Here is a 24903-nt window from a genome sequence, read left to right on the forward strand (position 1 = left end):
TAGACGACAAAAGCAGCATCTTGTTTCTTATGTTATAAGAATAGTTTTCTATACTGTAGCTATTTTCTCCTTGAATAACCTTTTGTTTCTGTCTGCAAACCTTGAAATGCAATCTGGTTTAATTGTTTTTCGACTTGTTAGTGCGCTGCTGGCTGTGCAGAAGGTTTATCCACGTGTTACAACTAACGAAGGTTTCAGAACTCTCCATACATCTGTTAAACATCTGCTTTACACTTTGGACTCCCCATCTCAAGGTATTATACTTCCATCTTCCTGTATTCAATTCTGTGTTGCAATTCTGTATTCAGTTCCATTAAAAATAAAAAACGAAGTACAAGTGAAGTAATCAGTTATGGATGGTATTATTCTTAGGTGGGGACATAAGCTACAACTAAATCTGGGTCTTTAGATAACCAAAGTGTGGAGACAAGGAGAAATGGCCAGAAAAGAGGCTGTGACTTTCTAGGATTTTTATTTTGGTAAAAATGATCTCTTTTAGTTATATTATAAAGCTATGTTTATAGTTGGTATGAAAAATAAATATCAGAGTAAGGGAGTAAGCCTCAGCAAGTAGATTTCTACCACTACTTTTTGAACAAAAGCCTACACTGAATCGCAGTATCTTTGCCCTCATTTCCAAATTTTGTCTTTTTAATCAGGATGAGTCTTTGGTAAAAATATACCCCTCAACCAGCCATCTTGAAAATGCATGATGGACATCAGAGCGTGAATAGACCAGTACAGATCTACTGTCACTTATAGGTGTAAGACAAACTATAGCATGTTGCTAGTGAATCAGAAAAAAATCACCTTTGCATATAGAGGATAGCATTATATACCACACACATGGAAATGCACAGACACACACACAGCCATATACAGACAAACATTTAGGGCTATAAGGAATAAATTCCTACTTCCCAAGTAAAATGTTTCGTTAGCATTTACCTCTCCTGAATGAATTTAGAAATAGGCTTTCTCAACTGAGTTTGTCAGCTTTTAAATATGTAGACTTTACCTTTGGATTACTGATAAGTGTCCTGAGAGCATCAGGTCACAACCTGATTGTTTATTACAAGGTCTTTATTAGTTTTCATATGAATAGCAGGTTTGGAAAGGCTTTGAAGACTTCTCGAAGGAGGGTCTAACATACACTTGGATACCAATTTCTGTTAGTCTAGAACATTTTTTTTTTAGAACATTTTTTATATCATCAATTACAGAATTAATGACTAGCTTGCAAGATTGACTGTTGTTAAATTCAATGGTCTTGACGAACATTAAGGTTAAAAAAAACTTGCGCTTTTAAAAAAGTCCAGACCAGAAAACCAGACAGTACAGTAAAAAACACTAATTATTTCCTCTGTATATTTTTATATTTTCATTTTAAAGACTTGAGAACTTCAAGTTTCTCCTTACCATTCTTTTCCTTTTCATCTTCAGACTCACACCTTGTAATTGTAAAGTAGAGGGATGAAGTTGAAAATTTTTTTACAAAGGACAAAAGCTCCTCAGTGCCTTAGAAGCTAAAGAACCTGTCATTAACTGAGGCAGCAAAACACTTTTTCCTGTTAACAGTATAACTAACTCAATTTTCAATCCTTAACAATGACCATGTCTCATGTCTGAATATGCTAATGATTTTGGCATGTATTAAGCCATGGCACTGGATAGTCAGGATGACAAGGAAATACATCAAGGAAATGTGTTTTTATTTTTAAAATTAGATGTGCTTATATTTGTTTGTTTTTTAATTTCCTACACATGTGACTTTATCAGTCTGAGGATACCAACACAGTAGCATTAATGTCAATTCCTAAGTCATTAACCCTAAGCCCCTACCTACCTGCCTGAGCAGAAATTTCATGGCCTTTGAAAACTCCTTCCAGGTATTTCTGGGAATCCTTCAGGAAACTCAAACTTGTTTTGAAGTACAGACACCTGCCACGTTGCCCAAGCCACCCATGCTTAGTCTCCATGGCGTTTAGCGGTATTTGTGAACATACTTCTTCCCTTGGCTTTACACTCAGTAAACTGGAGTGGAATGGTCTCTTATAGCAGAGTTGCTTGGGTCCTCTCTAATGCATGACAGGGCTCAGATAGCTTTGAAGGTCTCACTCCTCTCTTTCAAAGAAAAAATAAAAAGGTAGTATTTTTTGTGTCAGTGATAAATGTTTTATTATCTTAAGTCCCTTCTATCATCAAAAACAACTCTATAAGAGATAGTTATTATCCCATTTTGCAGACAAAGAAACTGAGGCAAAGGGAGGCTGGGCACTTTGCCTGTGTTATACATCCAGCAAGTGACTGAACCTGAGATTTAGAGCCTAGATCTGTCTAAGCCCAAAGCCAGGCCCCCAAGCTCTTTGTTAGATGGCCTCACTCATATTTACCATCTGGGACATATACACACTATGATAGCTCACACAAGTACCTGCCACCACCAAACCTCAGAATGGCTCCACTTTCGGCCACTGATGGAGTCTGACTATTTGTGTCAGATTCCTTCCCACATGATACATTTTTTGATAGCCATTGCCCCATTCCTTTCCACACCACATGTCTGTTTCTAATTCAAACCTCCCCACCCCATGTCTAGTTCTGATTCAACCCTGGTTATGAACATAGTTCAAGGTTTTTTCAGAAGCCTCCTCAGCAACCATGATAATATGGAGATGCTAATAAACACTTGGGAAGAAGCTTGTCTCCTAACTTCCTGTTTTAAGGAGTCTAATTCTCAGCTCCTGCCCACTGAGGATCCCTACTTCACAGTTTAGTATTTTCATTTATAAAACTGAGTTTTGAGAGCAAAGATTACCTTTTTGGCTCATTGAAGTTTGCTGTTTTGCAAAGTAGTAAATTACATGAAATTACATCTTTAAAAACAGAAAGCAATCTTTACTGGTGAAAGAGGTTATCTGTGCACTGGATTTCTTTCTGTGTCTTTGGGCACCCTTTTTATATATGCCTAATTCTACAAATAAAATAAAATCTGACTTTTTAAAGGTCTGTAACAATTTCCACTTCATTAAAGCCTATTTAATACAGTATTTCTTCTCAGACACCTTAGAGTCCAGAATGAAAAGTGACCAGAGGGAGAAGTCCATACTTAACATCAAGATCAAGCCTATAATTGATATGTATAAAGTTAATTTCTATTAGTTATTCATTTGAATAGCGTGATGAGGAAGAGACACTCCATAACCATATAGAATACAAATGCTAATGAACTTGCTCAGCATCACATAGGAATTCAAAGTGAGCAAGATATGATCTTGGGGAAATGGTTTTATATACTTTTACACTGCAAAAGCATATAAGTCTCCAGAGTCCTACCCTGGATTATTCCATATAAGGATGCCGATAAATAATAGGTATTACCATTATTAATTAGGTTTATTTATTCTGGGTATCTTCTTCTTGGTCCTTTCACTCACTAATGCATTGCTATCATTAGAGTAATAATACTTAGCTGCATCTTGAGCAGAGCAGAGAACTCCCTTCTGCCAGAGAGGAAAACTGAAAAAGCCACTCTGCCAGATACTAGGGACAGAGCAGACATTACTCAGACATGACTGATACAGACGTAAACAAGGAGGTCTTTAATTCTGTGAGTCTTTTACACACATGCTTAAACAAAATGATCAGCGTGAGAAGAGTACAGATGGTTTCCTAGTTTTGTGCTAGGACCTTCTTAGAAGGCTTTAGAACACACGCACTAGAGACAACGGGAGAAGCGTTAAAGCTGGCAATAAAATATCCTATTGAAAATGGTTAGGCCAATGTTAAAAAATGACAGCACTAAAACTACTGGATTATTTATAAGGAATTAGTAGTGTCTACAGGGAAGACTGAAATAAGTAATACCGTTTCTTTAAAGGGGCCGAATGAAAGCACTGGATTTATGATGTTTTTATTTATGTAGTAGCTGTTTAAAGTGTTTCATTTTCAATTTTGCATGTGAATGTTGTTGCACACTTACTCTTTAACAATACAATGTTATGCAGCAAGCTGAATAAGGAACCTGTTTAACTTCTAGGGACAATTCTCTGTGTTGAATTAGACCTTCACATATGGTTTCCATTAGACCCAACTTAGTGATTGCCTTCCACACTCCAAACTTTCATATTATTTGAGACCACTCAGAATGGTTCTGTTAACATTAGCCAATTTGCATTCACAGCTACATTCAGTTGAAATCACTGGCTGCTTTTTGAAAGACAGAAAATATACATTAGTGATGGTAGATGTTTCCTACGGCCACATTCTAGACAACCAAAGACAAACAAACAAAAAAATCCAGTGACCCGTAAGACTGAAATTGGCTTCGTTTGATTAAGAAGTCATGGGGTAGTCAATTTGCATTATGATATTTAAGAGTCATCTATGCATACAGGTCTTAGGATAAAATAATGCAATGGTTTGATGCACAGAGAAATAATTTGTTCGAAATACATATGCTTGACCATTGGAATTATTTCAATTAGTAGGCATCTATTTCCTATAAATATCTTAAATGTTTCCAACTGAAAGAGCTTAGACATCTCTTGTAAAATCCTTTGGAGAAAAATTCTGCAGACTTCCTGCATTTTTTTCCCATTAATTTGACCTGGGATGATTTTTGCTTAGAAAAATAAATGCTTTACGAAAATGTTAAATATTCTCCTATATAAATATTATCACTTTAGGTGGCTCTGATAATACAACACATGTGTGGAGTGAGGAAGATGGACAGCCTCTATCCCCAAGCAGCCTTGCTGCACAGTAAGTCTTTGCTGGTTTGTTGGTTTGTTTCTAAACTGGTAAGTTACTTGGCTGAATGAGCAATCAAAACAATTCATAAACATAATTCTTTTATCAGTATATAAGGCCATGGAATAGAAAAATCAATTATTGACTGACCACAGAAAAAGATACAGTTGAAGTGCAGTAAAGTTGAAAGTTGTTTTTTGGTATTATTCAATGGTACTTTCGGATAATGCAACATGAGGATCTGTTTTTCAGTCCTAAGATTGTATAACTAGATCCCACATGTTCTGTCTGGATTGGTTACCTTATGTCTATGAGGAGAATCTAGCTGGAGGCCCAATTTCCAACTCTTTTCAGGTCTTTCATCATGAAAGATGTAGAAGTCGCCAATTTTTTACATTACTATTTATTTCGGTTTTTAAAAATCACGATATTTTGTATGCTCACTCAAGGTAATGCAAACTTTGGTTGCTTCAGTAGTATTCAGGTAGCCAAAACTGTTTATAGGTAATTTAATTTTGGACTCTTTGTGGGGCATGTAAATATGTTGTCTCAGGAATAGGCAGTGGAAATAACAGCAGTTACCTTAGCTTCTAAGGACCATTAATCTAAGCAGTTCTCTGAAGTAACTGTAATAGTTATGGTAGAAGCTGACTGAAGTAAATGCATATAGTTCAAGGCAAATTTAGAGACTAGGTGGCCTGTTATGTAAAAGGTTGTTTTGGCCTGATAAATTATACTATTGAAATTCTTTAACTTTAGTCCCAAAGGATGTATTTTTGTGCTAATGGAAATGTGTACAAATAAAAACAAATAATAGGACTTACTTTTAACCATTCATTTCTTTTTCTAAAATAAAATCTATGCAATTGTTTATAAACTTTCTGTTATTCAATGAGAAGTTCCCTAACTCTGGGTAATTCTAGGCAAAATCCTTCCATCAATAACCACCTCCTCTTTCTGCTCCCACGTCTCTCCTCCTCTAAGGTGGCTGAACCAGATGCTTCTCCCAAGAGCAATCTCACAGCTCTGGGCAATTTTACCCCAGACAGGATTCCATGTTCCAAATAATCAAGTCTTTTAAACACATTCTCTGTATAGCCAGAAAAATAATTTTTTTAAAAAACCTCTGAATTGAATGAAGTAAGAAAGAGAAAAACAAATACCGTATGCTAATGCACATATATGGAATCTAAGAGAACAGTACTGATGAACCTAGTGAAAGGGCAGGAATAAAGACGCAGATGGAGAGAACGGACTTGAGGACACAGTGGGGAAGGGGAAGCTGAGACGAAGTGAGAGAGTAGCACTGACATATATACATTACCAAATGTAAAAGAGATAGCTAGTGGGAAGCTTCTCTGTAGCACAGGGAGATCAGCTCGATGCTTTGTGACGACCTAGAGGGACGGGATAGGGAGGATGGGAGGGAGGCTCAAGAGAGAGGGGATATGTATACTTATAGCTGATTCACTTTGTTGTACAACAGAAACTAACACAACGTTGTAAAGCAATTATACTCCAATAAATAAATATATATATATATATATATATATATATATATATAAAACCTCTGAATTGAGACAACTGGATGCTTATTGCTGAAGCCAGGTATCTTTATCAGAGCCTTGGGGCATCCATAGCATTGGTAATGTTAGCGCTTCAGACCTGAAAATTCCACAGCAAATGTAGTTGGTTACTGACAGCTAGCTGACAGTTTATTAGAAAGAATTCAATACTTTTAAGATGGCTCTTGTTGAGATTGATGCAATTAAGGGATTTCTTATCTTTGGACTTCCTTTCCCTCCCCACTTTAAAATAATCATAGAGTGGCAGTACTTGGCATGAGATAAAAATGTTTATGGTCCAGAATTTTCTAAAGAAAGCTGCTCAAAAATTTTTTTTTCCCTCAGAGCTCTTCTCCCTCATTATTTTTGCACTAAAGTTAATTATTTTTTATTGTGTTGTGTGTGTGTGTGTGTGTGCGTGCACACACACATGCATGCATACATCCATAAGCTCATCTTTAGTTGTAACCATTCTTGAGAAGTAGGTGAGATTTTTATATAAAGAATACATAAATTAAATCGTTTAAAGGAATACTTGGATGTTTATGCCAAAACAGTGGCACATATGTATCTTAATTTTTGGTGTATCTTAAATCTAATCTCAAAAATCTTGGCAATCACATATTCTTTATGGAACTAAGATAATGCTTAGATGGTATTTCAAGGTCACTTTTGGCCCAACATTCTTCTATTTAAAGCTTGAAAATTCACCATTCACCATTCTTGTGCCGTTTCATCTGGAAAGGTAGACCAGTATTTTGCTACTGAGCACAGCACCAGAATGGAAATGGCTCAGTGCTATAATGATTAAGACAAAGAGGAAGACAAACACAAAAGAAAGAGAGGTAATACTGAGAGGAGAGTCTCTGGTGAAGGAAATGCCTAAACAAAAGCAAGAAGCCTCAGGAATGGGTGCAATTTTTTTAAACATGGAGGCTGTGGACTGTATTTAAATGAGAGTCGGCCATCTGACCAATTAACTGTGCTCTGACTGCCAAGTTAGGGACTTTTCTTGCCATAGATTTTTTTTCTTGTTAAACTTCCTCAAAGATCCAGTGTCATTAACCCACATGTAAACACCCTGAGACTTCTTTAATGTTAATGCAGACATTGTCCTACATGTTTACTAGCTATGCCAGGATAAGTCTCTTCCATTAGTATTTGAATTAAATCTAAATTAAATATCCAATAGAACTAGTCAATTTGTGTGTTGTGCAGTTTGATTCAAAATAGATGGTTCCCAAATAAACCATTGATACTTGTTCTATCTCTGCTGTGCATAACATTCAATAGTAGACACTAAGAAAAGAAATTACGAAATAAGTAGAGATGCAGGCTCACAGTTGAAGTGACAAGGCATGCGTAACATACACGTTTACTTACTCACATATGTATGCCTCAAAAATCTTAGACTATATCCTCACATGCCAGTCAGTTTGAAAGGAAACCGGAAAGTGGTTAATTTGGGAACTCTGAATTGGTTGTTTAAAGAAAAAAAAAAAAGGAACTTATAATGTTCATTTGGATTCTACCATTTCTTTTTAATCACAGTTAAATGAATTTAAATTATTTAGAGAATATTATAGGTGGAAGGGATCTAGCAGATCATTTGACAAGAGAGGAAACTGAAGCCCAGAGAGAGGGTTGCCAGATTTAGAGGAAAGAGAAAAGAAAAAAGAGAAGAGAAGTGAAGGGAAGGGAAGGGAGGGGAAGGAGGAGAGGGGAGGGGAGGGGAGGGGAGAGGAAGGAGACATGCAAGACTCATGGGACATACTAATACTGAAAAATTGTTCATTATTTACCTGAAATTCAAATTTAACTGGGACTCCTGTATTTTATCTGGCAACCCTAGCCCAGTGATTTTTTTCTTTCATGTAAATGTGCCTAGAAATGATCTTAAGATCACTTATGATTGGATATTAAAATAATTAAACATAGAGATAATGCCCATGGAAAGGTAAATACTTAGAGGATCCAGAGTAGTGCTGCCACTGTGCAGCTGGGCTGGATGGGGGAAGATGTCCTACTTCATGGTACTTCAGTGCTCAAATCAGCCAATGCCAAACAACCAGGGACTCGCATGGTCTCAACAAAATGGCTTTGCTTTATTTTTATATGACTTAATTTATATATTCTTTTCTAATTCTATAGGCTCCTAATACTGGAAAACTTTGAAGATGCCCTCTTAAATATATCAGTAGATAGTCCTTATATTCCTTACTTGGCATGTGTGAGAAATGTCACTGACAATTTGGCCACGGGATCAAAAGGTAATACTCTTAAGAGTCAAAATGCTACTACTCATGGTTTGTAATTTTGTTCTAAAATAGTAAATCTTATAAGATGTTGGCTTAAAAAAGAAAGAAAATTTAAAAATCTTAGTTTCCATATGCATCTGTTTCAGTGGTTTGATATATAAAGGGACTGTCTAATCATATTATTATATTATTACTCCTGTTCCTGCTGCTAGTACCACCTGGACACCTGGACAAACTTTAATGTATAATGGCCAGGTAACAGATGTGTTAATGGCCACCTGGATGAACTTTCCAAGTCTCCAGAATTAGGAGTTCATGTAACCCTCCATGACATTTTCTATGCCCTTAATAATCTTAGTTGTCAAAAAATAGTGAAGAAGGATAATGTAGACTTCCAAAAGCAGATGTAAATTACATAAAGAAGGGCATTTTTGTAGCAGACTATTTTAACTTCTGATCCTTACACACTTTAACCGTGAAGATTGCATTTAATCAAATATTTCTTTTCCTTTTTTTTAAAGATAAAACATCTATTTTCGTACACTTTGTAGGAGATATACATTCACTGTTCATACACCAAAATAGCTTTTTGAGACTTAATGGCAAGCAAATACCACAACAGATATTTAAGTGTGGTCTCTGTTTACCGGACATGAATTAATCAAGGTTGGAAGGGCATATTTGTGTCACAGTGATTATACAACCTATTCTCTATCAAACACTTCAACTTAATAGTACATCCAAAATAAAAGCATGTTCAGTTCACCAAGAACCAAAACTGTATAGCACCTTTGCTGGAAATATTTTTGTCTCTAAGCAGAATATCTACGAATATTTTGAAAGTAATGAACTCTATAGTCTCCATGGTTCAAGGAAAGATTAAATTTTCACTCATTTTATATTTAGATTGAAATAGGCTATTATCTTAGAAAAAACTTAGTAATAAATTAGGATAAAGGTGTCTTTCAAATAGGTTTCCTAGATGACCTTGCAGTTCACATAAGGTAATTCTTTTCTCCTCCTTTACAGAAAATTTAAGACTACTGCACTCTACAATTCGATTTAAAATATCTTTTCTTCAAAATGGTTCCTATGAGGATAACTTCCCTCCAGTTCCTGAAGTGTTGAAATCAAAAGTAAGCCATGAAAGAAAAAAAAAAAAAAAACCTCAAAACTTCCTGTAATTCTCTGGCAAGATATGTTTGTAATTTAAGTTTTAAATCTGTATTTTTTTAAATACTGGTTCTATTTTGAGTCTAGATTAATGCTAGAAAAAGGGTGACAAGAGTTCTGGTGCTACATAATTGTATTTTGTTTTTAATCAGTGGATATCTCTGTCTGAAATGACCCATAAGAGACTAATTACAGAATGCAATACGTAAAGGAATAGCTCCTGATGTAGTTGTCTCATTAAGCTACACGATTTGAAAAAGCATTAAAAATTTGATTCCTAATTTGAAATGTCCCTAGTTTTTTTTTTTTTTTAATAAATTTATTTATTTATTTATTTTTGGCTGCGTTGGGTCTTCGTTGCTGCACGCAGGCTTTCTCTAGTTGGCGGTGAGCAGGAGCTACTCTTTGTCGTGGTGCGCGGGCTTCTCATTGCGGTGGCTTCTTGTTGCAGAGCGTGGGCTGTGGGCGTGTGGGCTTCAGTAGTTGTGGCACGTGGGCTCAGTTGTTGTGGCTCGCGGGCTCTAGAGCGCAGGCTCAGTAGTTGTGGTGCATGGGCTTAGTTGCTCCGCAGCATGTAGGATCTTCCTGGACCAGGGCTCAAACCTGTGTCCCCTGCATTGGCAGGCGGATTCTTAACCACTGTGCCACCAGGGAAGCCCCCTAGTTTTTAAAACTATAAAAGTTGATTTCAAAAGCTGATGTTTTAGACTTCACAGTGTACAAAAATCTCAGAAGTTGACTCACCTTATTTGTATTATTATCATCAGAAGCAGAAACTAATACTGTAAATCATATTAAAATGTATGATATTGAAGAAAGGGAGGGAAAGCAATGGGAAAAATGTTAACTCTGAAGTTTGAATTGGTTGGTGTTTGTCTCTTATTCTTTGTTTAGCTCATACATACAATTCACAGGTTATCATGAAATTCACTCTCTTTCTTAAATAACGCTTTAAATTTTGAAAGCAGCTCTCCTAGTAAGAACAGCAGTTTAATTGGATTTATGTAGCCAGGGATAAAGTAAAATTAGAACTGGTTTATTCAGAACAAGCAGGATGACTTGCTGTGTAGTCAGCCTGGTCTAATTAAGCAGGCATACAAAACATGCGTCCATGTATATTACAAATAAATATGCTAGTTAGATTACCTACATTATAGTCTTAGTCTTCTACATGAATCAAAATTTCTAGTGTACTTAATTTAGCACTATCTCAGTTTGTGCAAATGAGAAGGAAGTTATGCATTCATCTGGAAAAGTCCTACTCATCCTTCAAGGATAAGTTTAAATGTCACTCTTATAATATTAGAGTATCTCCTTTCTCACTGTTTCCAAGTCAGGATAATGACTTTGTATGCATGTAATATTTACCCATTCATTCATTCCACCCATCATCTATGCTCCCATAATGCTAATCTGTTTATTTAAAAGATATAATCTCTAACCCCAAAGTCCTTATAATCAATCCAGTGGAGGAGAATAAAAGAAGGCCAATGATTATAACACAGTGAGGTAAGTGTTGTGGTATGTGGATGGACAGGATTCTGTATATGGAGGTGGCATATCTGACGCAGATTGCAGAGCGTGAAGGTGGAGAGAAGAAACTTCATGGAGGCGATACGCCTTACTCTGAGTCTTGCAGACTGTGGGATTAGGTTATAGTCCTACATGCCAGACATAGAGACATGCATTGGTAAGAGGTATGAACCTGAAGGACAGATATAGCTTACCTGGAGTTATGTGTCCAGCTGGAGCACAGGATGCCCATGAGAGAGGCAGGAAAGGGGGCCCAGATCCCCAAGGCCTCTTTATGTTTAGTCAAGGAGTTTGAATCTGATCCTGAAAATTGTGAATTTGAAGAAGATGAATTCTGCATTTTAGGAAAAGGTCTCTCTAGGAGAATTATGGAGGACAGATTGGAAGAAAGCCAAGTAGGTGATTTTTTGTAGTAACCTAAGCAAAAAGTGAGGCCCCGCACTATGTCAGTGGCAGAGAATAGAAGGAAAAGAATTTCAAGAGCATTGTAGGAGGTGGGTTGACACCACTTGGCAGCCAGTGAGGTGTGAGGCATAGGGAAGAGGAATCTCCGATTACAGTGAGATTTCTGGCTTTTGGAATTTACTACTTAGCATTATAGCTCATTGTATATGTAGGGTCTGTTTCCCTCACTAGAGTGTAAAATCTGATGAAATTATGCCTTCTGCATCTCTAAAGTCTCACATCTAGCACATAGTAGTATCTTAAGACTTGACTCATGAATGTGTGAACAAATGATGGTGTTAAAGTAGAGCCCTGGTGATGTAATCGTATTACCTGGGCAATTACTCATTGTAGTTCTCAACTTACAGAGTAACTGAGCAGCACACAATATACATTGGGAAATGGAAACAATACATTCTCAGTCATTTACAATAATGGTATGGGAATGGAGCTAAGGATAACTTAAAACAGCATCCACATTTTGAGTATACTGCTCCCCTTGTGGGTTACATTATGAAAAAGGTTCAAGAAGCCACGGAAGTGGAAATAAACTACAATCCTGTCTCTTAGGTGGGAAATCTATTGTCATTTATAAAAAGCATGGCTACTATTTGCAATTGGCAGAACCCGTTCATTCCAGGACTACAGGCTCCATAGGAACATGGTTAAGTCTGTCACTGTACTCTGTACTCTCAGCACCTGGCACGGAGTCTGACACATGGAAAGTATTCAGTACATATCATTGAAAGAATGAAGACAGACTCCCAGAGTTTTGTAAGAAGAGATGCTTTTACTTCCCTGCTTTGTCCTCCTTGGTAATTGGTATCTTGATTGTGACAGTGAGTTAGGGCCCACCCTAACATTTTTATTCATGATATTTCTAAGAAGGTTTAGACCCTCCAAAATGCCAAATGCCTGTCATTCAGTGGTGACTTTTTTTCTTTTCTAGCCCTGAACATTCTACTCTTCTTGAACGTTAGAGTTTTCTCCTCCCTTCATCGTCTGTTTTCTCCTCTTTTATTTCCAGTCTCTCTGGGGGGAAGGATAACTTCCTGATTGGGGAAATACTCATAAAATGGATATTCTCTATATTAAGCAGAAATACAGATGGTATTGTATACTATCTGTATAAGTAGTATAAGATACTACTTATATTGTAATACCTTTGCGTTTTTAAATAGGTCTCATTTCCTTTCATTTACCTGCTAAGAGCCCAGAAGTGTTGCAGTTTCAGCATTTTTACACATACAGTATTTTGAAGTCTACACCATCATGTTACTTACAATTCTGATTCAGGTGCATTAGGAACCATAGGCACTAGGGAATTCAGTCACAGCTGGACGTGGAGTTAGTTATGGGTCATTGTTCAAGTTTAGGCCTGAGCCCTTACTATGTAGACCAGTGTCGTGATACATGAGACTGTGACAAACCTGTAATCTGGACTTGACACATACTTTTGAAGAGATAATTATAATTCTCTGAATGTATGTTGATTACTAATGATCTATGAAGTTTCTAAAAGTTTAATGCATGTATTGCTTTTAGAAGAAAGTAGTAAATAATGACAAATAGTAAATGACCATGATGTTGCTCCTTGGCGGATGTGCCTCACAGGGCAGGCCACATTATTAACCCTGAATTAAATTCTTATTTCAGAGGACCAGTTCTACTTCAGTAACATGGCTAGATTTCTAATTTCTCCTTCTATATCTTTTATCAAGCCAAGATTATACTCTATGGACTTTTATTGGTTTCTTGTTACATGTATGTCAGACTTGCAATTAAAAAATATATTTCAGTCTCTACCGAGTAAAGTCATTCAAATTTACTACACCCTTAAAAGCTCAATTAAATTAATTGGGCTCCCAGTATTTATCTTTTTATTTAAGAAATCACCAAAGTAAAAGTCACTGGCAGAGAGGTTGGGCTGTATTCATTAGAAGTTTAATCATATCTAGTATTTGGAAAATCAAAGGAAGGAACAAGTGACAAACATAACAGTTACTTCTGGTAAAATGATTGGGTTTATTACAGAATGGAAAATTTCTCGTAGTAATAAGACTAGTAAGTAGAATTTTAATACATGCGAAACCATTTTAGATAGTTCAAAACCAGAAGTCAATTAGAATATTAAATACAGTGGAAAGTAGACCAATGATTTTTACTATCTAAGATGATTGGTGTTTCATTGCTACTGCCTACATGTAGTTACTATAAATCTCTCATCCAAGACACATCATTGTACCTTTCCCATTTGACATAGGCAAAGAAATATTCCTGAACATTTTCCTGTATCATAATTCATTTCTGTCAAAATGCAACTTCTGATTAGAAACTCAGCTGCGATGAATGACACATATTTGCTTCTTTAGATGTTTCTCCAAATTATTTCACGTCTTAAAAAAGAGTAGCTCTAGGGTTGCTTCCAAGCACAACAGAACTGGCTTCCCCAGAGGCATAATTTTTTACCCCAGGAAGTATGACTTGGGGATATATCCTCAGAACACACAGAGCATAGTGAACCGCAAGGAGGAATATACTTGCATAGGAAAGTAGTTGATTTTCATTTTTCTCCTTTTTCTCTGAATATGGGGTTTTAGGCCCTTTTAAGCACTCCATAGAACAAAAGTTTCCCTCAGTAGGTAAGAGGATAGAAGATAATGTCAATAAGAGTACAGACACTTTTGAAAAACAAGGTATATACCAATCCATATTTTAAAATATATGTGATTCTCATGCACAGTTTTAAAAAGTCTTTTTTTGGTTAATTAATTTTTTTTAACTTGTGATAAAATACACATAACATAAAATTTACCACCTTAACTATTTTTAACTGTGCAGTTCAATTGTGTTAAATACACACAGACTGTAGAACTCTTAATCTTGCAAAACTAAAATCCTCTACCCGTGAAACACCTATTTCTCATTCCCCTCTCCCCCTAGTCCCTGGCACCTGCAATTCTACTTTCTGTTGCTATTAATTTGACTATGCTTGGTACTTCATATAAGTAGAATCATATAGTATTTGTCTTTTTATGACTGGCTTATATCACTTAGCATAATGCCCTCTAGGCTCATCCACGTTATAATATGTGAGAGAAGCTCCTTACTTTTTAAGGCTAAATAATATTCCATTTTATGTGTTTACCACATTGTGTTTATCCATTCATCTGTCAATGGACATGGGGTGCTTCTACCTCTTGGCTATCGTGAATAATGCTGCTGTGAACATGGGTCTACAAATATCTGTTCAAAACCCAGCTTTCAACAAATACTTTTGAGTATATACCTAGAAGTGGAATTGCTGAGTCATATGTTAATTCTATTTCAAATTTTCTTGAAGACTCACTGTACTATTTTTTACAGTAGCTACATCATTTTATATTCCCACCAACAGTGCACAAGGGTTCTAATTTCTCCATATCCTTGCCAACACTTGTTATTTTCTGGTTTTATTTATTTATTTGTTCGTTTGTTGGTATGTTTGTTTGTTTTGATAGTAGGCATCCTAGTGGGTGTGAAGAAAACCTTTTTTGAAGTTCCAAACCAAATCTGCTTTGCTATCTACCCTTACACGTGATTTAAAAAATAAACTAAAATATAAAATTAGTGTAAGTATTTGTGATTTAAATGAGATAAAACTAAACTACATCTTTTCAACCTGTGAATCTACAAGATATGACTACATTTTAGAAAGAGGTCTAACAGGTCCAAAAGTTTTTTAAAATTCTTAAGAGAACAGTAAACTCAAATGATAGAAAATAGTGCTTTGTGGTAAAATTGTTGTCAAATACCAAATCACTAAACACATAAGCAAAATGTTTTTAGGAAGTAAATCAATTTTGGTTGCTTATTATCAACTAATAAATATTTAGAATAATATAACTAATGTTTCCCATCTTTCCCCCTCTCGAAAGCTGTCTCAACTTCGAAACTTGACCAAACTTCTTTGTGAACCTGAAACTTTCAGTTCACTAGAGAAAATGTGCCAGCTGTCTAGTATGGACTTTGGGAACCTGTGTGAAGAGAGTGCGTTTCATGTGCAACTCCTCAAAGCAGCAGAATTCAGCACCGAAATAGCCACCAGCTTACTGTATCATGACAATATTCTATCTGAAAAACTGAGGGATTTGCTTTCTGGAGATCCAAGCAAAATTAATTTAGATATGGATCGGTAAGTTTTTCCATCGTCTTCTTGCTTGGTGAAATCCCTTCTCAAATAATTATTGATATGCCTAGTTCAATTTCTTCTCCTCTTCTGCTTTGTTCCAGGTTTCTAGAACAGGCATTGCAAATGAATTACTTGGAAAATATCACACGCTTAATGCCGACGATAGAAGCCGTGCTGCATGTCAATGACAGTGCAGACACCTTGGAAAAACCAGGTGTTTCCCCATCCATATTTTAAATGCTGTCTTATTAAAATGCATGTGATTCTCACGCTGCAGTTTAGAAAAGGCTTTTTTGAAGTTCCTAACCAAACCTACTTTGTATCTGCCCTTATACATGAGACACCTGAAGCTTTCAAGTATGGTTACTTGTCTAAAATAAACAACACAGCAAGCCAGCAGAGAATGAAACAGCGAAATTGGTTTCACAGAAAAATGTCTTCAAAAATTTAACTAGTTAGACTATTCACCTTTTATTTCTCTGATATATTAAAGTGCATTAGATAGTCTTTTGCAAGAGCAAGGATGAAATTTATTTACTTCCGTGAGAATAATCTGATTTTAAAAATAAAGATGCGCTGCTGTCTACAGAAATATCGATTCAGAACCTCATATTAGTATTCTGAGCATGATGCATCATGCAATACATTTATCCTTCGCGTAATACCTCAATACTGAAAAGAAAGACGTTCAGAATTTTGGACAACAGGCAGCCACAAAATTGGAAGGGCACTAAGTCCAAAAATAAAGAAGGTATATTTGCATGAGAGATACTTCATAAAGAAACTGAAAGGCATTTGCAAAATAGAGATCACAATCTGCTAAAATAAAGTCAAAATATTTTTTGCTATTCATTGAAAGACCCAGATATGAAATAATTGTAATAACTGTCCTAAAAGAGTTTGGAGTTAAACACATTCTATTTAAAAATTGAAGTAATGATTGTGAAAACCCTTTATAAGCTGTAAGGTGCTGGACAAAGTTAAGGAAAAAGTGCTCTGTGGCATTACGTTTCAGATTTAGCAAACCTTGTCCTAAACTGACAGTATTATATGATCCAAGGTTAAAAAGCATTTTGAATTTGTGTGATGTTTTAAATCAAATGTAGAAATATATATTTAGCACATTGTGTGATCAAAGTCTGTGAGGAAACCATATTTTCTTTGAATCAACCTTTCGTTGTAGACATTTAAGGAAAATTTATAATCCAGAGCAATCTGTTACCTTAGGTTAATAATATCATAATAGGAATAAGTCTAAATCAGATAGAAATAGATCCTAAAGATGCAAAGTTTGCCAAAACTGAGAGACATCTGTTCCTGACACAAGGCATATATGTTGACTATATGTTTTATCTAGAAGGTTTCTCTATGTTAGAACAACTAAAAAGAATTACATTGCAACCCACATGTGAGTTTTGTTTTGTTTTCTTTTGTTTTCAGGTCAGTTAATAGAAATGTTTAAAAATGTTGAAGAGCTGAAAGAAGAACTGAGGAGAACAACAGGAATGTCCAATAGGAGTATCGACAACTTGCTGGCCATTCCCATCCCTGACAACAGAGCTGAGGTGGGGTGGAATGTGTTTGTATTTACATCCAGTTTTTTAAAAGTTTAAATAGCATTTAGTATTTGTTGAGCACTTAGCAGTAAAACACTGAGAAGCTGCATGCAAATATGGTGAATTTTCCATGCAAATGATAAAATTAGAGGCCTAATTCTTAAGTGAAAATAGAAGAAAAATCCTGAAGCAAGAACATTATCACTGTCTATTCCTTTCCCTCTACTTTTCCTATCCCTTCCTTTGCCTCCTTTGTCCTCTCCTTTTCTTTACCCCAGATGCTTTTCTTAAATAAGTGGTGCCATCAGTAATTCTTTATATTCATTATCACATTCACATTATCTGAGGTAAATTTTCACATTCTATTATGATGATATCAAAGTCGAGTTTCAGTAATCTAATTGGGGGGAAAAAAAGACGATTTACAATTTGTTGAAACTAAAATGAAAAAGAATACTTCTTTTTATTTTTTAAAAGCCCCAAGACAAGACAGACTACATAAAATAGATAGGGTCAAGGGAACTCTGGGTAAGTTTGGAGGTATAGTAAACATTTTTTGCTGTGAAAATGAGTAATGTTATTTCCTCATAGGCTGATAATAGGGTTTTCCACTTGAAATGTTTTATCTTCTACCCCTCTTCCAAGTTCATTGTCTGGAAGTGTCATAGAAATTTTCTAGAAGAATTTCAGCGCTTAAGACCTCATCCATTCAAAACTTACATGTGACAGAGTGTGTCATTTCTAAACACAACCCAGTTATTCTCCAATATGAGATAAAGTTTTTTAAAAGCCTTTAAGACTGACTTTGGAATATTTATGTTTGTGTCATTTTAATTGGTTCTCCCAAACAAAAATTAAAACTGCTTTACCTTCACTTTTCTTCCTCTTGTTATAGCAATTAATATTTCTTTCTTTTTCTTTTATTTTTTTAATTTATTTTTGGCTGCATTGGGTCCTCGTTGCTGCTCACGGGCTTTCTGTAGTTGTGGCGAGCAGGAGCTACTCTTTGTTGAGGTGCACGGGCTTCTCATTGTGGTGGCTTCTCTTGTTTTGGAGCATGGGCTCTAGGCACATGGGCTCAGTAGTTGTAGCACGCAGGCTCAGTAGTTGTGGCTCATGGGCTCTGGAGCGCAGGCTCAGTAGTTGTGGCACATGGGCTTAGTTGCTCCGCGGCATGTGGGATCTTCCCAGACCAGGGCTCGAACCCATGTCCCCTGCATTGGCAGGCACAGTTCTCAACTGCGCCACTAGGGAAGCCCAGCAATTAATATTTCTTTATTAATTCTTTCCCCTTTGGTTTCACCTTTCACTTATATGATCCTAAGATCTAATTTCAACTATCACATTTTTGGCCTCTGAAGAGCAGGTTCATTTTAGTAAGTAGAAGCAGGTAAATAGAGAGCATACATTCTTATTACTTTAAAAAGGAAAGAGAGAAAAGTTTCTATAATCTTGAATTTCATAAACTTTTTCTTTATTTCAACTCAGTGGCAATAGAGTTGCCATCTTACTTCCCATAGTCACACATCACTTTTCACACAAGCATTATTCTCCAGGATGGTTGATTCATATTATTGTGTGATTCTGGGCTTTTTTTCTTCACCTTTCATCGCTGGACCCCAGCGTTTATTGTACAAGATTATAACTTCAAATGATTATATAAATGAAATGCAATTTAAATAAAGTAAGAGTAAAATTTTAAAGAGAGCAAAAGTCTTTTTTTTTTAAAGTTTATCAGTTTTTTTAAAAATTTATTTATTTTATTTATTTATTTTTGGCTGCGTTGGGTCTTTGTTGCTGCGCGCGGGCTTTCTCTTGTTGTGGTGAGCGAGGGCTACTCTTCGTTGTGGTGCGCGGGCTTCTCATTGCGGTGGCTTCCCTTGTTGCAGAGCACGGGCTCTAGGCTCACGGGCTTCAGTAGTTGTGACTCGCGGGCTCTGGAGCACAGGCTCAGTAGTTGTGGCGCACGGGCTTCGTTGCTCTGTGGCATGTGGGATCTTTCCCAGACCAGGGCTCAAACCTGTGTCCCCTGCAATGGCAGGAAGATTCTTAACCACTGCGCCACCAGGGAATTCCCGAGAGAGCCAAAGTCTTAAACTAGTAATTTTCCCAAACAATCCAAACCAATTTTCTTTCTTGGTGTCGTCATTCACCCAGTTGTTCAAGCAAGAAATCTGGGAATCATTATGGATTTTTTTCTGTCTCTTTTCCCATCTTACTTCTTAAGCTTTCCAGTGAACTATGGACTCTTTATAGGTTTATTGATAGTAATTAGTGCTTTAAACAAAAAAAAATTATGTGATTTTGAGTATAATTTGTCTTATTTTTAAATGAAGTCTAAAAGTATAAAAAAACCTCTCAAAATGGACAGGTGGCTTCAGAGGATTCACAGATAAAATATTTTTCTTCCTCCAACTTGTAGATTATTTCTAGTGTGTTCTGGTTGCATTCTTGTGATGCTAACATGACCAGTCCCAAATTGGAAGATGCAGTGAAGGAATTCTGCAGCATACCTCTTCCAGAGAGATCCCGTCTGTCTTACCTCATTAGACTCACTCTTCTGCACTACTTAGACATTCACAACTTCACATACAAGGCAAGTTGCTATTGATGAAATATTTTAATATTTATAGTATAATATAAAAAAATTGATTATACCTGTATGCTCCTTGATACTGTAAGGAATGTGATCCATTTATACAGCTTTTGGAATTATAGCTTTATTTTAGAGCTAAGTGGGACCTTAGCGATCATATATTGTAAATTTGCATATTTAATAGATGAGGAAATTAATATTATGGCCTTATTAACTCTCAATTTGTATATCCAAGACCAGGAATTAAATTTAATATACACTATACTAGAGTATGAAATACAAATGTTATAATAACTTTTTAAAAAAGTGAATGCACATTAATTTGGTGGGATAAAAATAAAGATTAGAACAAAGTTTTTCGTTTTCAAGTAAAAGAATCGAGGTTTTTTTGGGTATTTGAAAAAGTACTTTTTGTGTTTCCTTCATCAAGTTTTGATAGAGGCTACCATTATTTTTCCAGTACAACAAAACAGTGGTCATTATTAGAGCTGTAAAGTCAGCAGTAACTCCATCTTGCAATAACTAGATGCTTTATAAGTGCTTAGTGAATAAAAAACTGAAAGAAAAATATAAACATAGGAAAATTAAACACCTTTATCCGCCCAAATCTATACTAGGTCAAAATTATTTACATGTTATTGAAAACACTGAAAAAAAAAGTTTTTCTCTTGAAAGTAAGAAAAACCAGAAGCAGCACGGCTGACTTATGTTGTTGATGCATTTCAGCGAAGGGGATGAAGGCATTTTAGGACTAGTTACAAATAATCCTTTTCACAGTCATCATTATCCGACCCGTATATTCTGCAGAGGCCTCCTAACTGGCCTCCCTTGCCTCCACACTTGTCCCCACCACTCCCTGAGCAGCAAGAGGATCCCTTTAAAACTTAAATCGTATTATGTCACTCCTCTGCTCAACACCTTCCCCAGTGGCTCCTCATTTTATTCCAGTAAACCCTCAAATCCTGCAGGGGCCCCAGGGCCTGCACAACCTCTCCGTGTTTCTAAAATCCCGTTTCCTACGTGGCTACTCCTTGGGCCCAGGGCAGCTGCATGGGACCACTCCAGGCCATGCCCTTCACCTGATTTGCAGCACTATGTGTCTTTACTCAATATTGACCTTCTCAATAAGATACCCTGACAATCCTATTTAAAATGCAACCAACTTTCATCTATAGCACTCTCAAACCTCCTTTCGATGCTCTGTTTGTTTTCTGTTACACTTCCAGCATACTATGTATTTTATTTAGTATTCACTTTTGTTGTTTATTTTCTGTCTACTTCTATTTGGTGTAAGCTCCACAAGGGCCTCTTTGTTCACTGAACATTTCAGATGTCAAGAATAGTGCCTGGCCCATAGAAGAACTTAGCAAATACCCGTTAACTAAATGAATATTTATTTTACCTAACTTAAAATGCATATAAATTGATATTATTAATTTTTGTATCTAAAATTTTAATCCTTATCTTACAATGTCTCTGCAGAGCACATATCAAACCAACTATTTCTTGTTGAGTATAGTAAATAAATATGTGCATTTTATAAGCAGAAGACCATTCCTAATTCTTTCAGGTATTGCATGTAAAAATAATAAAAATTTCTCATCATTAGTCAGTTTATTTCAAATCAGTGTCAGAATTCCTAGAATTTTGGCAGAACTGGAAGAAAAATTAAAATGTTGAATCTGATTTAGAGAAATCTGATTGCAATTAATAGCTGTGTTATTGAGACAGCTCTGTCTTTGTGATATTTCTCCAAATGAATCTTGTCCTCATATAGTGGTCTTTGACCCCCTTGGACACACCAAGAGCTTTCCCTCTTCATGAACCTCACAAATCTTTCCCCCTCTGTCTATTACCTTCCTCTCCTTATTCCTCCTATGGTTTGTTCTTTCTCCCCTTTGGGGTGTCATCTTGGAAAGACTTCTTTTGATTTCTTAGCTAAACTCCCTACCTCCTCATATTCCCCAGCTTTTTGTTCGTTGATTTGTTTCATATCTGTTTCTCCTATTATTACAAAACTCCCTGAGTGGAAGGATGATGCCAGTTTGTGTACCACTGTACCCATCACCTCGTACCCATTACCTCACCCAGTGCTGGGAACATAACAGGCACTCAATTAACGTTTGTTGACTAATTGAGTGAATGAGAGAATAAAATTAAAATTTTAATTTAAAAAATATTTTCAGTGTTTCTTCCTGCAACAGAAATACATTCGGGGATTATGATTAAACCTGATAGACCACATGAGCTTTTTGACAGAGCTTTTCTGATTTTAAGGAGCACATTATATGATTTTTGAACAAGGGTGTACATGAAGAATTATGTAATTGACATTTGCCTTTCTGACTTTTAAAGTCATTTATTTTTGGCAAAGTTATTGAGGTATTATTTATATGTTATAAAATTCACTCATTTTAAGTGTACAATTTAATGGGTTTTTTAGTAAATTATAGAATTATGCAACCGTTACCACAATCTGATTTTATAACATTTCTATCAACCCAAAAAGAAACCTTGCGTCCATTTACAGTCAATTCTCATTCTGACCTCTAGCACAGGCACCCTCTAATCTATTTTCTGTCTCTATGGATTCGCCTTTTTAGACATTTTATTTAAATTGAATCGTACAATATGTGGTCTTTGTGTGTAGCTTTTTTCACTTAGTATAATGTTTTGAGTTTCATACATGTTGTAATGTGTCAGTAAGTAATTTCTTTCTTTTACCAAATAGTATTCCAATTTAAGGATATAAATTTTGTTTATCCATTCATTTGGATTGTTTCCACTTGTTGGCTATTGTGAGTAATGCTGCCATAGACATTCCCATACAAATCTTTGTGTAGACATATTTTTTCATTTCTCTTGGGTAAATGCCTAGGAATCCAATTTCTGGTTGTATGGTAAATTTATGTTTAACTATTTAATAAACTTCCAAAATGTTTTCCAAAGTGACTGTACCTTTTAATATTTTCACCAACGGTGTGTGAGGGTTCCAGTTTCTCCACAAAAATAATTTCTTATTTTGTTGTTGCTGTTCCTGTCAGGTGTTTTTCCCTAGGGAAAATCAAAAGCCAGTAGAAAAGATGATAGAACTCTTCATAAGGCTAAAGGAGATTCTCAGTCAGATGGCTTCTGTCGCACGACCGCTGCTAGACAAAATGAGATCCCTGAAACAAATGCACCTGCCCAGAAGTTTTCCATTAACACAGGTAGAAAAGTCACGCAGTAATATTCTTGCTGGAAAATTCCTTTTGTCATCTTAACTTTTATTTGAGATTAGTTATAATACATTCAGCTACAAATATAGTACATTGACAAAAATCACTTACAGAAAAACTCTTCTACTCTGGCAAAAGTTTTTGCAACTTAAATTGGAGAAGTTTAGTGTTGTACATTTACATTTGGGATACATGTTTTAAAGGAATTGTGGAATTATAAGGATTGTCTAAGGATTATCAGGTTTTCTTCTATATTGTTTTCAGTAGCATTTATAGCTCATATAATGTTAATAAATCATGTATTTTTATCTCACAGGCAATGTACAGAAACAACCGGCTAAACACTCCCCAAGGATCATTTAGTACCATTTCCCAAGCACTGTGCTCCCAAGGAATTACCACTGAATATTTAGTTGCCATGCTGCCCTCTTCTCAGAGGCAGAGAGGCAACCACACCAAGGATTTTTTGACTTATAAATTAAGTAAAGAGCAAATTGCTGCAAAATATGGAATTCCCTTACATGCCAGTGAGTATACTTCAAAATCAGCATGGTAATGTCGCCTCTTAACAACATTGTCTGCTAAATCTTGGCCTTTTTTATTTTAATTGGCTGTATTCCCTGTATTGTACAATATATCCTTATAGCTTATTTTATACATAATAGTCTGTGCCTCTTAGTCCCCTACCCCATCTTGCCCCTCCCTCCTTCCCTTTCCCCACTGGTAACCACTAGTTTGTTTTCTATATCTGTGAGTCTGTTTCTTTTTTGTTATATTCACTAGTTTGTTGTATTTTTTAGATTCCACATAAAAGTAGTATACAGTATTTGTCTTTGTCTGACTTATTTCACTTAACATCAATGCCCTCCAAGTCCATCCACGTTGTTGCAAATGGCAAAATTTCATTCTTTTTTATGACTGAGTAATATTCCATTATATATATATACACACTACATCTTGTTTATCCATTTATCTGTTGATAGACACTTAGGCTGCTTCCATATCTTGGCAAATGTAAATAATGCTGCTATGAATATGGAGGTGCATGAATCTTTTCTAATTAGTGTTTTTGTTTTTTTTGGGTATTTACCCGAGTGGAAGTGCTGAGTCATATGGTAGTTTTATTTTTAGCTTTTTTGAGAAAAACTCTGTACTGTTTTCCACAATGACTGCACCAATTTACATTCCCACCAGCAGTGTACGAGGATTCCCTTTTCTCCACATCCTCACCGATATTTGTTATTTTTGTTCTTTTTGATGATAGCCATTCTGACAGACGTGAGGTAATATCTCATTGTGGTTTTGATTTGCATTTGCCTGATGATTAGCCATGTTGAGCATCTTTTCATGTGCCTGTTGGCCATCTGCGTTTCCTCTTTGCAAAAATGACTATTCAGGTCTTCTCCCCATTTTTTAATCGGGTGTTTTTTTAATGCTGAGCTGTAATCTTAGCCTTTTGTAATAAATGAAGCATTAATTTTCCCCAAGAAAGCACTCATACAGCACTTAATCACACATCAAGCATGTTCTGCATATCAACTCATTCACTCTTCCCTTACCTATGAGGTAGGTGCTACTATAGCTGCATCTTAGTAAAGGAAATGAGGCACAAAGTGATCGAGTAACCTGGACACCAT

At 35.9% G+C, this 24903-nt stretch overlaps 1 protein-coding gene across 2 annotated transcripts in view; it reads left to right on the top strand.

The window, feature by feature from the left end:
- ABCA12 (ATP binding cassette subfamily A member 12) overlaps positions 1-24903 on the top strand; it is a 186707-nt gene that overhangs the window by 86038 nt on the left and 75766 nt on the right. For both annotated transcript variants that reach the window (XM_082397652.1, XM_082397653.1), the window contains 10 exons: positions 142-254; positions 4689-4764; positions 8469-8587; positions 9605-9711; positions 15643-15899; positions 15998-16110; positions 17337-17461; positions 19875-20048; positions 23093-23257; positions 23583-23793. In XM_082397652.1, the coding sequence (XP_082253778.1) occupies positions 142-254; positions 4689-4764; positions 8469-8587; positions 9605-9711; positions 15643-15899; positions 15998-16110; positions 17337-17461; positions 19875-20048; positions 23093-23257; positions 23583-23793 (1460 nt within the window). The remainder of the gene's footprint in view (positions 1-141; positions 255-4688; positions 4765-8468; positions 8588-9604; positions 9712-15642; positions 15900-15997; positions 16111-17336; positions 17462-19874; positions 20049-23092; positions 23258-23582; positions 23794-24903) is intronic.

This window comes from Balaenoptera borealis (genome assembly GCF_965194805.1).
Source record: "Balaenoptera borealis genome assembly, chromosome: 6".
Lineage (NCBI taxonomy): Eukaryota > Metazoa > Chordata > Mammalia > Artiodactyla > Balaenopteridae > Balaenoptera > Balaenoptera borealis.